A 13239-nucleotide genomic window follows, 5' to 3' on the forward strand; every position below is an offset into this window, starting at 1 on the left:
GGTGGGAGGTAGAAGGGGGGTGGGAGGTAGAAGGGAGGTAGAAGGGAGGTAAAAGGGAAGTAGGGAGGTAAAAGGGGGGGTGGGAGGTAAAGGGGGGTGGGAGGTAAAGGGGGGGTGGGAGGTAAAAGGGGGGGTGGGAGGTAAAAGGGGGGGTGGGAGGTAAAAGGGGGGGTGGGAGGTAAAAGGGGGGGTGGGAGGTAGAAGGGAGGTGGGAGGTAGAAGGCAGGTAGAAGGGGGGTGGGAGATAGAAGGGGGGTGGGAGATAGAAGGGGGGTGGGAGGTAGAAGGGGTAGAAGGGGGTTGGGAGGTAGAAGGGAGGTAGAAGGGAGGTGGGAGGTAGAAGGGAGGTGGCGGTAGAAGGGAGGAGGGAGAAAAAAAAAAAGGTAGAAAGTAGAAGGGGGTGGGGGGTAGAAGGGAGGTGGGAGGTAGAAGAGAGGTTGAAGTTAAAAGGGGGGTAGGACGTAGAAGGGAGGTAGAAGGGAGGTTGAAGGTAAAAGGGAGGTGGGAGGTAGAAGGGAGGTTGAAGGTAGAAGGGGGGTGGGAGGTAGAAGGGAGGTGGGAGGTAGAAGGGAGGTAAGAGGTAGAAGGGAGGTGAGAGGTAGAAGGGAGGTGAGAGGTAGAAGGGAGGTTGAAGGGAGGTGGGAGGTAGAAAGGAGGTGGGAGGTAGAAGGGAGGTTGAAGGTAGAAGGGGGGTGGGAGGTAGAAGGGAGGTTGAAGGTAAAAGGGAGATAGGAGGTAGAAGGGAGGTAGAAGGGAGGTGGGAGGTAGAAGGGAGGTGGGAGGTAGAAGGGAGGTTGAAGGTAGAAGGGGGGTGGGAGGTAGAAGGGAGGTGGGAGGTAGAAGGGAGGTTGAAGGTAGAAGGGGGGTGGGAGGTAGAAGGGGTAGAAGGGGGTTGGGAGGTAGAAGGGAGGTGGGAGGTAGAAGGGGGGTGGGAGGTAGAACGGGGGGGGACTAGTAACGTCACCGGTTTCCACATCGCCTCAAAGCCATAAAATCACAGATATAAAGTACATTCATGAACAAATTTACAAATAAACCCAAAAACTGGTCAATGAATAAAAGCATCATACCTTACATCAATTGAAATGGCTCTTTAGCATAGACGAAAATACACGTTTCATGACTACACAATAGGATGGGAAAGGGAAAAAGAAAAGAAAATATTCTTAAGCTTGTCACATCCTATTGACGTGAAGCATTTGGCTACACAGTGAGACAGAGCTGGACAGTCTCCCTCACTGTGACCTAAACATCATACTGCTATCCCAGCAAGCAAAGTGGTTTCCATTACGTCATTATAATGTCATTATCATCAGGTTGTAGATCAGAAGTATACATTTCTTGTTAAAAAAAAGAATAACAGCAACCACAACAACCAAAATGTGACTTCTTTCCCATGACATCTTGTTCTCGTCATGAAAAATACATTGTTTTCTTGTTGTAACAGAGACAAGTTCCTTGTAATCTGGTTTTATAACTTCTTCTCAACCAGAAAACCAGTTTACAAGCATAAAATGACGTCATTACAACATCATGCTCATCATTGCCCCTAGGGTTACTATAGTACCTCAGTGAGGGTTCTGAGTGTTGGTGAAAGACTCAGATGATGGTACCACGCCAGTGTCAGACCAGACAAAGACCCAGTTCCCTGAGAACATCGGAGACAAACGTTCCAAACACTACAAACTAGCGGCAGCTAATTGGGTCGTAATAATATTTACACCGTGGTGGTCCTGATAAAACCAATTCAAATCTAACTATTTTCCTATAGATCCACCTACAGCATTATCGATGCAGCATTGCGAGTAGAGAAACACAACAGAATGATCGAGCTGACGTTTTGGAGTTAATAACACAGTAAACGGGAATAACTTTTCGGTACTATTGTTACTGCTGAGTTGACTACAGCCACTCCTGTGCTGGTGGTAGGAGGAACATGAATCTATAAGACACAGCATGGTGCCATGGATTTCATCTCATCGCTACTCATTGGATGGTTACTCGGAAGCCAATTGTTGTGTTTAGGCTAATGGACAGTTTCAAACCAAATGTCAACAGATTAAAGTGATCTCATTCCAACAGACAGCAACATATTCAGATCTATTTCAGTACGGACACTGAACAACGTACCATGAATAAATACCATGAAGACTGTGTTCATTTATGCTGTATCAAGAGCTTGAGTTCCTCACTTTTTTTAATGAAGCATTTCTTTGTAAAACATAATTTTTTTTAACTTATACAGTATTAGGTGTGTGTTTTTTCTGCATTGGATGTTTTTTGCTAGGTGGTTATTTTGGCTTCAAGCAATGAACAGTTCTTTATGGAGTGAGTTTGGAATTCAAAAGGGGATTTTCTCTAACACGCGACTCGCCTGACAAACTCACGATCCTTCACAGTTAGCATCAGTTCCCGCTCAACAAAGTCCTTTTACCGATATATATATATATATATATTATGTATAAAAAAATAAGTTCTTGCGCATCCAAAAAAAGTGCATCATATTTTTATTTTAAAAAATCTCTCTCGTTGCGCTTCATTTTTCTTCCTTTGATCCTGAATCCAATAAGACTTTTTTCTCGGAGTGGGTTGGTTGACAAAAGTGTTGGCGCACCTTCTGTCTTGACCTCTGACCTTTTGTCATACCACGTGGGCACCGGCGCGTAGGTGACGGGTTGGGACAGGCAGGGCAGAGTGTGTAGTAGAGTGATAGGGAGGAAAAGAAGAAGACGACGTGAAGCGGTGGTCCCACTACGCAATCACCATGGGAACGTCGTCTGAGAAGCCGCTGATCATGGGGGCATCTTCGTCATCGTCACCTTTAAGGAGGACGGGGAAAGGAGAGATGAACGGAGGAGGGAAGAAGGACATGATAGTTGCATCAGAACAGATCATGCAAAAATGTGGTTTGTGAGTGGGGCCAGGAGTTTCACCGGACAATGGGACCTGACAAGGACAAACCACGGTCCCTAGTAGCACAGCCTTTAACTGGGGCCCAGAGTTTTTATGGTCAGGTCACACGGTCAGGAGAAACTCCGGGCCCTAGAAATGTTTGATCAAAAGCCGTGCCAATCAGACGGACGTAGAGAGGGATTATCTATGGGTGTCAGTTCACAAATAAAGACAGTGTGGTTCAAGTTCAACACAGTGTAGACTGATAACATCAACCTCCATTACAACCGTCACAGTCAACAGTAACATCAAGCGTCCTGCACAGGAGCACAAAACAAGGGAGCAACGCAACTACGGATGTGTGGGGCTACTTCGATATAGAACTTAACCAAGGAGTCTTACCCAGATCGTCCCCAGAGGAGAAGATGGCCGAGCCCAGGCGGGAGTTGTAGTGGCTGTTGGCGAAGGCAGTGAAGTTGTTCTGCAGGCGGCGGTGCCTCAGGTACAGGACCACCAGGCCCCCACACAGCCCCAGCAGCAGCAGGAACAACACCGGCACCACCACTACTGCCATGTCCCCTGACTGGCCAGAGCTCCGCACTGCCTCACTGGGACCTGCAAGGAGAGGAGGGGGGTAGACCTGGTGAGTGGTGACTGACAATGCGCATACAGTACATGAGGGAGCCATTATGAGAGATTCTTTATATACTTTTATCTCACAAAGTTGATTAATGAAGGAAGATTAACACGGAAAACTATCACCATATCCATCAATTGAGAGTGATAACTCATATCCTTCTGTTGTATGAATGTCACCACACATTGTTACTGAAACCGACGTTTAGGATTTATGCATGATCTTTGTAAATCTGTCCTATAACTTCCCATCCTCCCCCTCTCACCTTGTCCCAGCTGGTCGTAGAGCAGCAGGGCGGACTTGCCACACAGCTGTCCGTTGAGCAGGCAGCGGGCCTGGACAGAGAAGGTGTAGTTGTGGCCCGCCAGCAGGCTGCTGATGCGGAAGAAGGTCTCCGTGGTGTTACCCAGGAGCACGGTGGAGTTGGACAAGCTGTCGTACACGTGCACCTCGTAGCCCTGCGGAGAGACACCGAGCACGGACGTGCAGACAGACAGAGACAGACAGAAAGACAGACAGACAGACAAACAGACATTGATGGTGAATATCAGAGGAACTAAAAGACAGTGGGGTTGATCTGTCGTCACAGGGAGAGACAGCTGTGTGTGTCCCTCACCCTGCTCTCATTGAAGCTCCTCTCCTTCACGGCCAAACTCTTCCAGAAGAGGAACACATGGTCTTTCTCCGTCAGGATCTTCAGAGCCTCTGGAGCAGGCAGGGGCACTATGTCCACACAGAGAAGGAAACAACTTTAACAACATACATTCATACAATTATGTTCATGTTAAAACAATCCCCATTGGGTTTTGAATGTGGTTTCCCTAGATCTGTTGGCGCTCTACCTTTAACTCCTTTAATATATACTGCTCAAAAAATAAAGGGAACACTTAAACAACACAATGTAACTCCAAGTCAATCACACTTCTGTGAAATCAAACTGTCCACTTAGGAAGCAACACTGATTGACAATAAATTTCACATGCTGTTGTGCAAATGGAATAGACAACAGGTGGAAATTATAGGCAATTAGCAAGACACCCCCAATAAAGGAGTGGTTCAGCAGGTGGTAACCACAGACCACTTTTCAGTTCCTATGCTTCCTGGCTGATGTTTTGGTCACTTTTGAATGCTGGCGGTGCTTTCACTGTAGTGGTAACATGAGACGGAGTCTACAACCCACACAAGTGGCTCAGGTAGTGCAGCTCATCCAGGATGGCACATCAATGCAAGCTGTGGCAAGGTTTGCTGTGTCTGTCAGCGTAGTGTTCAGAGCATGGAGGCGCTACCAGGAGACAGGCCAGTACATCAGGAGACGTGGAGGAGGCCGTAGGAGGGCAACAACCCAGCAGCAGGACCGCTACCTCCGCCTTTGTGCAAGGAGGAGCATTGCCAGAGCCCTGCAAAATGACCTCCAGCAGGCCACAAATGTGCATGTGTCTGCTCAAACGGTCAGAAACAGACTCCATGAGGGTGGTATGAGGGCCCGACGTGCACAGGTGGGGGTTGTGCTTACAGCCCAACACCGTGCAGGACGTTTGGCATTTGCCAGAGAACACCAAGATTGGCAAATTCGCCACTGGCGCCCTGTGCTCTTCACAGATGAAAGCAGGTTCACACTGAGCACATGTGAAAGACGTGACAGTCTGGATACGCCGTGGAGAACGTTCTGCTGCCTGCAACATCCTCCAGCATGACCGGTTTGGCGGTGGGTCAGTCATGGTGTGGGGTGGCATTTCTTTGGGGGGCCGCACAGCCCTCCATGTGCTCGCCAGAGGTAGCCTGACTGCCATTAGGTACCGAGATGAGATCCTCAGACCCCTTGTGAGACCATATGCTTGTGCGGTTGGCCCTGGGTTCCTCCTAATGCAAGACAATGCTAGACCTCATGTGGCTGGAGTGTGTCAGTAGTTCCTGCAAGAGGAAGGCATTGATGCTATGGACTGGCCCACCCGTTCCCCAGACCTGAATCCAATTGAACACATCTGGGACATCATGTCTCGCTCCATCCACCAACGCCACGTTGCACCACAGACTGTCCAGGAGTTGGCGGATGCTTTAGTCCAGGTCTGGGAGGAGATCCCTCAGGAGACCATCCGCCACCTCATCAGGAGCATGCCAAGGCGTTGTAGGGAGGTCATACAGGCACATGGAGGCCACACACACTACTGAGCCTCATTTTGACTTGTTTTAAGGACATTACATCAAAGTTGATCAGCCTGTAGTGTGGTTTTCCACTTTAATTTTGAGTGTGACTCCAAATCCAGACCTCCATGGGTTGATAAATTGGATTTCCATTGATTATTTTTGTGTGATTTTGTTGTCAGCACATTCAACTATGTAAAGATAAAAGTATTTAATAAGATTATTTCATTCATTCAGATCTAGGATGTGTTATTTTAGTGTTCCCTTTATTCTTTTGAGCAGTGTACAAGAAGCCCTGACTAGTCCCCAGCCACTATATAACAGATGGTGGGGGCGTTCCAGGTTGTCTCTCTCTATTGCAGTCGGGCTGCACTTCCCAGAAGATCTCTACATCTCACTAACATGACCCCTGAGATGTTTTAACTCCTCTCTGGGCATTGTGGGAAAGAAAACTGATCGTCGACTGCAATAAAGATGACCCGGAACGCGCCCGTCCCCGGGGCATAAGCCAGGCCGTACTTGTGTTGAGCGTGTAGCTGGCCTCCTTGCTCATGTTGCGCAGGCGGACGGAGACGCTGTAGTGTCCCCCGGGCTCCAGGCCCTTGAGGCAGTACTCCACCGTGTTGTTCTGGGTGGTCAGCTTGTAGCTGCTCTCAGTCTTACGCACCACGTCCTTCAGGTGCACCGCGTACGTCTGCACGGGACGGACACATCCAAATCAAACTTTATTGAAAGTGCATTTAACAATCTCAACACAGTTTACAGTAAAATAATACAACAAAAGAACAATAAACGACAGACGTGTTCGCATCCAAAATGGCACCCTAATGACCAGCGCCCTGGTCAAAAGTAGTGCACTTAAAAAGGGAATAGGGTGTCATTAGAGGTCCAGACATGGACACACAGGTTTATGGTTTGTGTGGGACAACTGTTCATGTTACTATATCAGGTGTACTGTATATTACCTGGTCAGTCAAGTTTTTAGAGGCTTTATTTAACCTGTTAGGGCTAGGGGGCAGCATTTGCACGTCTGGATAAAAAAAATGTACCCGATTTAATCTGGTTACTAATCCTACCCAGTAACTAGAATATGCATATACTTATTATATATGGATAGAAAACACTCTAAAGTTTCTAAAACTGTTTGAATGGTGTCTGTGAGTATAACAGAACTCATTTGGCAGGCAAAACCCTGAGACATTTTCTGACAGGAAGTGGATACCTGATGTGTTGTATTGACTTTAAACCTATCCCATTGAAAAACACAGGGGCTGAGGAATATTTTGGCACTTCCTATTGCTTCCACTAGATGTCACCAGCCTTTACAAAGTGTTTTGAGTCTTCTGGAGGGAGATCTGACCGAACAAGAGCCATGGAACGATGATGTCCCATTAGACACCTGGCGCGCGAGTTCATGTTGGGTACCCTCGTTCCAATACGTTATAAAAGAGTATGCATTCGTCCACCTTGAATATTATTCATGTTCTGGTTAAAAAAGGCCCTAATGATTTATGCTATACAACGTTTGACATGTTTGAACGAACGGAAATATATTTTTTCCCCTCGTTCATGACGAGAAGTCCGGCTGGCTTAGATCATGTGCTAACAAGACGGAGATTTTTGGACATAAATGATGAGCTTTTTTGAACAAAACTACATTCGTTATGGACCTGTGATACCTGGAAGTGACATCTGATGAAGAGAATCAAAGGTAATGGATTATTTACATAGTATTTTCGATTTTAGATCTCCCCAACATGACGTCTAGTCTGTATCGCAACGCGTATTTTTCTGGGCGCAGTGCTCAGATTATTGCAAAGTGTGATTTCCCAGTAAGGTTATTTTTAAATCTGGCAAGTTGATTGCGTTCAAGAGATGTAAATCTATAATTCTTTAAATGACAATATAATATTTTACCAATGTTTTCTAATTTTAATTATTTAATTTGTGACGCTGACTTGACTGCCGGTTATTGGAGGGAAACGATTTCCTCAACATCAATGCCATAGTAAAACGCTGTTTTTGGATATAAATATGAACTTGATAGAACTAAAAATGCATGCATTGTCTAACATAATGTCCTAGGAGTGTCATCTGATGGAGATTGTAAAAGGTTAGTGCATCATTTTAGCTGGTTTTATGGTTTTGGTGACCCTGTCTTTGACTTGACAAAACATTACACACAACTCTTGTAAATGTACTGTCCTAACATACTCTAAATTTATGCTTTCGCCGTAAAACCTTTTTGAAATCGTAAAACGTGGTTAGATTAAGGAGATGTTTATCTTTCAAAGGGTGTAAAATAGTTGTATGTTTGAAAAATTTGAATTTTGACATTTATTTGGATTCAAATTTGCCGCTCTTGAAATGCACCTGCTGTTGATGGAGTGCACCACGGGTGGCACGCTAGCCCATAGAGGTTAAGGGATAGTTCACTCAATTTTCAAACAATAAAGTTTCTTTACACTGAAAGAAGTCTATGGACAAGGAGAGAGTGCAATCCACACTCTGGGTCTGTTTTGAAGTTTAAGCTTCAACTCACTTCAAAAAAAGGTAACTATCACTTTAACCCAGGAACCAGACAAAATGTATCTGAAAGAGCTGACGCTCGAGGGTGTGTGAGGATGACCTTACCAGAGGGGCGCTGGGGGAGTCGTAGGGAGGCTGCCACTTCAACATAGCCTGGGTCTTCTCAACGCGCACCTTGTGCAGGTTACGAGGAGGCAGCCGCTCGTTGGGAATCATCTTAACCACCGCATACTCAGAGGGAGGACCCAGGTAGGGAGAGATGGCCCGCACCTGTCACTCACACACAAGTGAACACGCACACACACAAACACACAGATATTGTTCTTTAGAAACCAAAAATGCACACATAGGTTAACTGTGAGCGGATTTTCTGCAGTCGATCATTTTACAGTTCAGTACAGTTTAAAACCAAAATGGAATCTGGGGTAAGAACGAAAAATCCCTAGCCAACTGTGTTGCATGTCAATAAAGTGTTCTGATTCTGTATCTGAGGCATTGAGAGAGGAATCAGGGTGAAGGGGAATAAGGGTGTGAACTCACGAGGAACAGGTACTGCTCATCACTGTCCACAGTGACGGTCCGGCTGCTAGAGCTGGTGTTCACACTGTGAGGGCTGCGGTACAGGTCCAAGAAGGAGGTGGCAAAGAAGATGCCATACACCTGTACAGACAGACAACCACACAGTACATGACTGGCTGCACAGGGAGCTGTCCTACTCCAGCCGCGCGCTTCACAGTAGCGGTGGATGAGTCGAGTTCCCCCCTTACTATGGAGAGCTTTGAGCATCTGGAAAAGCGCTTCACACATCCAATCAATTATGACTCATCTATGAAATTCCTTATTATAGTTTGCTTGTGGGGACTCGCTTAATTGATCTTGCCTGGAACCAATGGAATAGCGCAAACCCCGCCCATCAGGCACTCGAGACAGGCTCAATCAAATGCCTGAAGCGTTTGAAAGTATACTACAGATACTACTTAAACCCAGGGTCATGTTCATTAGGCACCAAATAGAAGAGAACGGATAGGGACTACCTGAACTTGTACAATAAGAAACGCTCATTTTCGGTCCCAAAATTTGAATGATGTTCTCCATTGTGTGCCCTAATGAACATGACCCATGTCTGTAATACAGTAGCTGTCATGCTGTGCCGGTGTTACCTGTGCAGGGGATCCGGTTACAGTCCAGCTGCAGTCCACAGAGCTCTGGTTGAGGGCCCGGGCCTTGAGGAGGGGAGGCTCCGGCTGGGTGCCTTTGGTCTGCTGGCGGGACAGGGCTGTGGGGCTGTCTCCTACACCGGTCTGGGCCCACACAGCCACCTCGTAGATGGTCCCCGTGGTCAGGTTGGCAGCTGCAAGTGTACAGGTAGATACAGAGACAGACAGACCGACCGACAGAGTTGGGTTAGGATATTGAAAACACAGAAGTGTGTGTATGTGATGCGTATGACGAAGTTGTGTGTTTGAAAAACACTTGCTGTTTAACTGTTCAGAAACTAGAGGCAGACGGGCCTACCTTTCAGTATGCTGCCTCGCACAGTGTAGTTCCTGCTCTCCTTCACGTGAGCATCAAACACCCAGGACAGCACCACTACATACTGCCTCACCTGCACACACCCACGGAACAATTATAGGGCAAGTTAGAACACAGAAGCACCAACTCTCTCACACACACACACACACACACACACCACACACACACACACACACACACACACACACACACACACACACACACACACACACACACACACACACACACACACACACACACACACGCCACCAACTGACCTCATATTGGGAGTTAAAGCTGAAAGATAGGCTCATCGAGTCTTCTGTGATGCTATCGGTGATAACTGAGGGGGGTGGCAGAGCTAAGAGAGAGAGACACAATAAGTATCAGCTCCAATACATACGACAACTACATACTGGCAGCCAGCAGAGGGCGATACAACACTAAATCTCCACAATGCAAACAGTAGAGGAAGCGCACTGAAGGATTAGGGAAAGGGAAAGGGGGGGTACCTAGTCAGTTGTACAACTGAATGCATTCAACTGAAATGTGTCTTCCGCATTTAACCCAACCCCTCTGAATCAGAGAGGTGGGGGGGCTGCCTTAAATGACATCCATGTCTTCGGCACTCGGGGAACAGTGGGTTAACTGCCTTGATCATGGGCAGAACGACAGATTCTTATCTTGTCAGCTCGGGGATTCGATCCAGCAACCTTTCGGTTACTGGCCCAATGCTCTAACCACTAAGCTTCCTGCCGCAGCTCCAGACCAAAATAAGAAATGTTCCATCCTCAGGTGACCCAAATCTCCACAACCCAAACTAAAAAGAAATATCATGTGATTACAGAAGCATTCTTAGAACTTGCGACCCACCTCTCACATGCCCAGGGCCCACTTTTGGTCTTGACCCATAGTTTAAGAAACCCTGAATTAGAGAATTTGTCAAATGTATCAAACTATCATCATGCCATATTATAAATTGTCAGGCAATGATCATGAGAGATTCTGTCATACCTTTCTTGGGGATGATGGATTTAACCTCAGTCCAGTTCCCCATACCTCGACCCGTCACTGCTGCCACCTGAAAACACACGTTTAGAACTGATCAGACAGGTTCACAACTCAACAATTTTAAGAGCTCACGTTACCTTCATGTTATGAAGGCAAATGTCACTATGAAGCTGCTCTGAAAGACAGGTCTCTTACTCTAAACTTGTACAGAGTGCTGGGCTGTAGGTTTTTGACCTCCACACCGTTGCCAGTGCTTCGCTGAGAGAACCACTCCACACCCTTTTCACTGTACTCCACCTGTCACACACACACACACACACACACACACACACACACACACACACACATAAAGAGAGAAACAAAACAGGCAAAACAGGGTTGAAACATTGTTCATGTTAATAATAAACCCACATCGCAGTGTGTGGAGTCTTTCATATTTTGCTGATGAACATTAACTTTGATATCCAGCACCCGCTCAAAGCCATTGGATGTCCATATGTTTCCATCTCTTCTTACAGACCTACTGCTCAGGACATGACACTAAGAATGGAGAGGCAGTTATTAAGTTTACCAGAGGAAACACCATCCAGTGTCTGGGCAGGCTAACTCACAATGTACTCCCGGATCAGGCCGTGGGCTTTGTCCGGAACGCTCCACGAGGCCTCCACCGTGCCGTCCTCTCCGTTGTCACATGACAGCTGCAGGTTTCTGGGGGGATCAGGCACTGCAACAACCATTACATTACCGTACTGTCAATGCACCATAATATTCAATTCATAGCTTAAAACACTATTGCAGGCAGGCCACAAACTTCAACAGTGATAGAAAAGTGAGAGAAACATTAATGGGTATTTCCAAGACCATTTCGATAGAGATTCTCCATGCCTTCCAGTCCAGGGGTAGGCTTAATCTGGGTACTGGATAATAATCCTAAATCTACACCGTTACTCCTTTTGCCTGTCAGTTAGCAGAGCAACTAACAAGCAGTGCATTCAACTAGGGTGTGAAAAACAACCACACTAAACACATGGACAATGTGTGAAATCAAGCCTTCGACAAATCCTCTGCTGTGAACAGACACAGTGAAACGATTGTCTTGCTCCCTCTACCTTTCCCTCGCTCTCTCCCTTCTCTTTCTCCCCTCCCCAACACCCACCCCCCTCTCATCTCTCCCCTCCTTCTCCATTTAAAGAACGGTGATCAGCAATAGCCAATGAGAGCTTGCCACAAGCAACGTTGTTCAATTCAAAATGTATTGAGTAGGTATTTCAACTCTGCGTGGCAAGCACGAATGTCTGACTGAAAATGTTATTTGAGGCTGCTTTGAGCCACAGCTTGTTCTAGCTACATTAACAATCTAACCACATCATTGTTTTCGCGAGACAGCGGCATGGTACCGAGAATCATCGCGACCAAGAGAAGAATCTCATAGTGTGTGATCCTCCGTCTGTGTCAGCAAGACAAGAAACTACAGGAAAAACGGTTGTTTGACGTGAGAGGCTCAGCGGTGGTAGGATTTTGGAACATTACTCACATCCCTCGGGCGTTCTCAGGGTCAACACATCGTTGGTCTTGTGCTGCTTGCTGAGACACTGCGTCAGGACCTTCACCTGGTACGTGGTGTCTGGCTTCAGCACCGACAGCGTGTAGCTGCTCTTGTTGCTGTGTGTGTCCATGGAGGTCCACTGCTGGGTGCCCACCAGCCTAGCACACAGAGACAGATACACAAACACACACAGTCAGACACACAGTCACACAATTAGACACATACGCGCATAAGCAACATAAGCGGTCGCTTAGGGGCCACCGGCCAAACTTGTAGTAATCATGGCCGAATATTGACAGGGCACGGGCCCAGGGCCCTGACCTCCAGGGGGCCCCCATTGATTTTCTTAGTCATTCTGACGCAGATATCATATTAATGTCAAAGTCATGGTGAAATGTGTAATATAGCAAGAAATTTGCTTTAAAACTGCATCTCCGCCTCATGGCAAAATGAGTAGAATTGCAATGTGTTATAAAATTGTAATACAATTACAGAAAACTTGATTTAACACTGCAACATTTTCTCTATGCCCCATGGCATTGCAGGAAATTAACTTTAAAATGTAAATTCTTCTCTGCCGTCAAGAGGGGGGCCACTAAATCAAATCTTACTTAGGGCCCCCAAAAGGCTAGAGCTGGCCCTGGACACACACACAAAACACACAGACTGACTGACCTGTAGTAGATGAGGAAGTAGCAGGAAGCCAGGGGCAGGTTCTTAGGTCTGGACCAGGTGAGGGTGATGGCACCAGAGAAGTCTGCCGTCCACCGCAGGTTCTGGATCTTGTAGACCAGAGAGTCGGCTACAGAGAGACAGGTCAGAAACCCACCCCCAGTACAAACGTTAGAGAGGAGAGATACAAGTGAAAAGATGAGTGAAGACTTCGCTTATGTAAATTGATTGGGGGCGTGACATGATTTTCATTAAAAGTATATGACATCGTAATACACAGCAGAGCCACTTCCTGCTT

General features: G+C 46.7%; 1 protein-coding gene across 4 annotated transcripts in view; it reads right to left on the reverse strand.

The window, feature by feature from the left end:
• Positions 1-371: 371 nt before the first annotated feature.
• Positions 372-13239, reverse strand: part of LOC106580924 (sortilin-related receptor) — a 96377-nt gene continuing 83509 nt past the window's right edge. For 3 of the 4 annotated variants that reach the window (XM_082966565.1, XM_045703672.2, XM_082966564.1), the window contains 15 exons: positions 12945-13071; positions 12258-12427; positions 11335-11447; positions 10919-11020; positions 10727-10793; positions 9991-10073; positions 9716-9806; positions 9361-9551; positions 8741-8860; positions 8306-8470; positions 6191-6365; positions 4146-4252; positions 3795-3987; positions 3295-3507; positions 372-2819 (listed from right to left, as the gene is read on the reverse strand). In XM_082966565.1, coding sequence (XP_082822691.1) covers positions 2752-2819; positions 3295-3507; positions 3795-3987; positions 4146-4252; positions 6191-6365; positions 8306-8470; positions 8741-8860; positions 9361-9551; positions 9716-9806; positions 9991-10073; positions 10727-10793; positions 10919-11020; positions 11335-11447; positions 12258-12427; positions 12945-13071 — 1985 coding nt within the window. In that variant the 3' untranslated portion in view covers positions 372-2751. Of the gene's footprint in view, positions 2820-3294; positions 3508-3794; positions 3988-4145; positions 4253-6190; positions 6366-8305; positions 8471-8740; positions 8861-9360; positions 9552-9715; positions 9807-9990; positions 10074-10585; positions 10638-10726; positions 10794-10918; positions 11021-11334; positions 11448-12257; positions 12428-12944; positions 13072-13239 lie in introns of those variants that run through there. The other variant, XR_014381892.1, reaches the window with a different exon arrangement.

The sequence above is a fragment of the Salmo salar genome, chromosome 20 (assembly GCF_965601325.2).
Source record: "Salmo salar chromosome 20, fSalSal1, whole genome shotgun sequence".
Lineage (NCBI taxonomy): Eukaryota > Metazoa > Chordata > Actinopteri > Salmoniformes > Salmonidae > Salmo > Salmo salar.